This window comes from Tenrec ecaudatus, chromosome X (genome assembly GCF_050624435.1).
Source record: "Tenrec ecaudatus isolate mTenEca1 chromosome X, mTenEca1.hap1, whole genome shotgun sequence".
In the NCBI taxonomy this organism is placed as follows: Eukaryota; Metazoa; Chordata; class Mammalia; order Afrosoricida; family Tenrecidae; genus Tenrec; species Tenrec ecaudatus.
Window position 1 is genome coordinate 23,887,646 of NC_134548.1, and position 3,937 is coordinate 23,891,582.

Consider the following 3,937-nt stretch of genomic DNA (forward strand, 5'->3'; position numbering starts at 1 on the left):
GAATCATTCCAGGGGTGCTCAGGCAGAGGAGGGCCTTACTTTCAGCCCAATTCAGGAGACAGAGGAATTCCAAACTGTGGGCATCAGAGCAGGGTCAAAGTAAGATTCCTGTAGGAGAAAAGAGCATGCGTCCTGCCCTTCTCATGTTCACTGCCATTGAGTCCATTAGCCTCAGAGACTCGACAGCCCTCTGGGTTTCTGAGTCTGTCGCTCTTGACAGAAGAAAAGCCCTTCTTTGTCCCCCTGAAGCTGGTGATTTCAAAATGCTGACCTGTGTTTAGTAGCCCAATGGATGACCCAAGGGAGCAGGGCACTCCACCAGGAGCAAGGTCGGGGGAGAATGATGAAGCGTTCTGTTCCTGTGAGGAGTTACCATCTCAGAAGCCCTCAGGGACAGGTCTCTCCTGCCCTACAGGGTGACTGTGAGTCACAGTAGGCTAGATGGCAGTGATTGTTGTTTGGGTTTGATTCAGTAGAGGCAAGTGACTGAGTCCGTAATGGTGGTAGTTAAGAGAGGACACTGAGTGTAAGGTGGTGACTCCTCTTCCCACTAATCAGTAGAGACCAGCAAACCCCACTCTCTTTTTAATCCTGTGGCCTCTGGGCATGTTGACCTACAGAGTGCACTTGCTCCATGGGAGGTCATCCAAGGAGGAGAGGGAGCTGGTCACAGGGGACGGTCAGGTGAAAGCCCTAATAGGGGATCCAGGCTTCCAAGGAACCCAGGGCAGAAATTCCTCTCTGTGTTGCAGCCAGAAAGATACTCTGTAAGTAGTGGGGTCGGATGTGTTCATGTGTTTTCCGTATGAGTCTCAAAGAACTTTGGCGTGTCAACTTCAGAGTAACAAAATGGAGGGAGAAAAGCCCTGCCAGCAGTTGATCTAATGTCCATAAAAGTGTACTGTGAAGGTGTTGCCCTCCCCAGCCAAGCACAGGAAATCCCTTTAGCCAGCCTGCTATCATCCCAGTAATTCCACTCAGGCCAGGTAGTGTGCAACCTCACTGCATCTCAGATAACCTTGTAAGGTACTTGAGCAGGTGACCAGAGCACTGTGGATTCCCAGAGCAGGGCTCTCAAAGGATTCTACATTGGCAACAGGGTGGTTGTGAAAGTCGGGGAGGCATCTCCTTGCTGAGGGGCTCACTCACACCTTCTAACACCCCCTTCTTTAGCAGAGTCAAGTCATCTGTGTCCTGTCCTGCTGCCCTTGAAGGGAGTCATCATGCCTTGTGGTCAGAAGAGCAAACTCCGCTCTCGGGAGAAACGCCGCCAAGCCCAGGATCAAGGTGACGCCATGGGCATGAAGTTGGCCCAGACCACTGCTGCAGAGGAGGGACAACCCCCCTCCTCAGCTGCTTCTGCTTCTGGGAATTCGCACCAGGCTTCCTCCTCTGCTCCAAAGGTGTGTGAAGCAGCTGCCTCCACCTCCAAGGGTGCTGCAGATGCCTCATGTGCTACAGCTGCTAAAGGTGCCCTGAGTCACCATGTGGGCAGGCGAAATGCCCCTCAGTCCACACCTTCTGCTGAGAAGTCCCAAAGGGACCCCCTAACCAGAAGGGTGAGCCTCTTGTTGCAGTTCCTGCTGTTAAAGTATAAAATGAAAGAGCCCATTACTAAGGCAGACCTGATGAAAATCACCACTAAAAGGTACAAGGACCAATTCTCTGAGGTGCTGAGGAGAGCCTCTGAGCACATGGAGCTAGTCTTTGGCCTTGAGCTGAAGGCAGTTGACTCCAAAAGTCAAACCTATGCTCTGGTCAGTCAGTTAGAGATCACCCAGGAGGAGATTCTGAATGGCGATTGTGGCTTTCCCAAGACTGGGATCATCGTGCCTCTCCTGGGCATGATTTACCTCAAGGATAACAGGGTCACCTGGGAGGAGATGTGGGAATTCCTGAATGAGTTAGGGATCTACGATGGCCCACATCACTTCATCTTTGGGGACACTAAAAAGCTTCTCACTGAAGATTTGCTGCAGGAAAAGTACCTGGAGTACCGTCGGGTGCCTAAGTCTGATCCTCCATGCCACGAATTCCTGTGGGGCTCTAGAGCCCACACTAAGGCTTGCAAGAAGAAAGTGATGGAGTATTTGGAGAAGATCAAGTTTATCAACATCATGGCCTTCCAAGACCTGTATGAAGAAACCTGGGGAGAAGAGCAAGAACGAGCAGAAGCTGCATCCTCTGGGATGGGTGTCGACAATCCAATTGCCAAGGGAAATGCGAAGAGCCATGTCAAGGGGAGGTCCAGCAGATCCCGCCACTCCACTTGATGGCTGAGGCAGATGACTCACTTTGTTGTTGGAAATGTTTGTTAATCTTCTCAATTGTGGGAGTCGGTAGGAGCACAAGCATGCCTTCCTGTGTACCTCTCCTCCTTGGATAACTTGTCCGTTTAATTCTGTTTGCACCACTATGCAGTTGTTCTTTGTATTGCAGGCACAGTGGAACTCAGACATTCAAGCCTTCCCCATACATTTATTACTGTTTTTCTGATGTCAGAATTCTGTAAACCAAATGGAAAATCACCAAATCTCCCTGTCTCTCCTTCTCTCTCATTCCCTCTCTCACCACTTTTTCTCTTTATTTTTTAGATGTGTGTGAGTGCCAGAATCATATAATATGACATCAAAATATAGGCCCCTTAGAAATGTTAAAGAAGGTCACAATAAATAGTTATAAAGATAAGATAAGGCGGAAACTATAACATGTCCCCAGCCCTTGGTTTCTGTATTTCCTATTGGTCAAAGTAAAGTTTACATAGATCCAGATTTGCTTACCTTGTTTAAGAAGGTATTAGACAATAAATTGTGATAACTTGTACATTTTGTTCACGGACTCTTCTTTTACCCCAATTGTAACTGAGCCTCTGGTCTTTGGGGTTGTTCATGTGAATATGTGGAAACTTTAGGAAAAGATGTAGAACTGCTTTCTCATAAATTTTGTAGTCTGAGTGTAACTATGAAGAAGAGTTTGAAATACTCTACCAGACCTGCCACCTGAAATCTTGCCAATTCTGACAACATGGGACATGAATGGGGCTGTTTACTTTAAGGCGAGTAGTTCAAACCCACTAGCTGCCATGAGGGATATAGAGGAAGCAATCTGCACTCATAAAGGTTGATTGCCTTGGCAATCCTAAGGAGCAGTTCTGACTTTGTCTTATACGGTTAGTATTTTTCCATGGCATGAATGACTAGAGAAAAAGAAGCAGGGACTGCAGGATTCCCTCTAGTGTAAGTGCCCTGAGACAGGACCATTTCTACCCTGGGGAACTGATAACTCTGAACTGGAAGGAATGTTCACTTGTACTAAGTGGGTTAGGTAAGGGGAGGCAGTTAGGGGAGTGGTGGTAAAGTGGTGGGTGGAGATCATAGGAGTGTACAGGAGGGTGAAAAGTGATATAAGTCAGTGGGTTTGTTCTAGTGCACTGGAAATAAGCTATTGACTGAGAGTTTGATTAATATCATATCCACGATCTTTCTGAAAAATTGGTGAATGCTCCCTGGTGGTCAGATATCAAGGAGGTAGCACTTTCCCTTCTTTGGCGAAACTAGAGCACACTGTGTTCAAAGGACAGTAGCAGTAGGTTATTTCTTCCAAAATCTTCTGGATAGGTAGTGGCCAATGTCCTTTTGTTTCATAGGCTAGGGTTTAATGGATACTCCTTTATGACCTCATTAAATTAAAAAAAATAATATCCTGAAAGGAGGAGAGGCTCAAAAAGTATCAAATTCAGTTGCTTTTTTCTATAGAGTCATTGTTCTAGATTGGATATTACATACAAAGTTGTCTAAGTCTGCATGCTGATGATAAGACCTAGATCTCTGACAACCCACCTCCTGTGCCTCTTTTTTTGTCCTCTCTCCTCACTCTGTGAGGGGGAACTGGACGCTATATCATTGGCAGAAGGCACGGTGTTCTGCAGGAGGTCCAA

The 3,937-nt window shown here is 47.0% G+C and overlaps 1 protein-coding gene across 1 annotated transcript; it reads left to right on the top strand.

Annotated features, from left to right (window-relative positions):
- The first annotated feature begins 1,223 nt into the window (after nt 1–1,223).
- On the top strand, nt 1,224–2,273 carry LOC142433208 (melanoma-associated antigen B2-like). The gene has a single exon (XM_075538307.1). The coding sequence runs from the start codon at nt 1,224–1,226 to the stop codon at nt 2,271–2,273; it is 1,050 nt and encodes a 349-aa protein (XP_075394422.1).
- The last annotated feature ends 1,664 nt before the right edge of the window (nt 2,274–3,937 follow it).

Bases quoted from the DNA above. Each gene is read 5' to 3' on its own strand.
- LOC142433208 (XM_075538307.1), top strand. From the start codon at position 1,224: ATGCCTTGTGGTCAGAAGAGCAAACTCCGCTCTCGGGAGAAACGCCGC.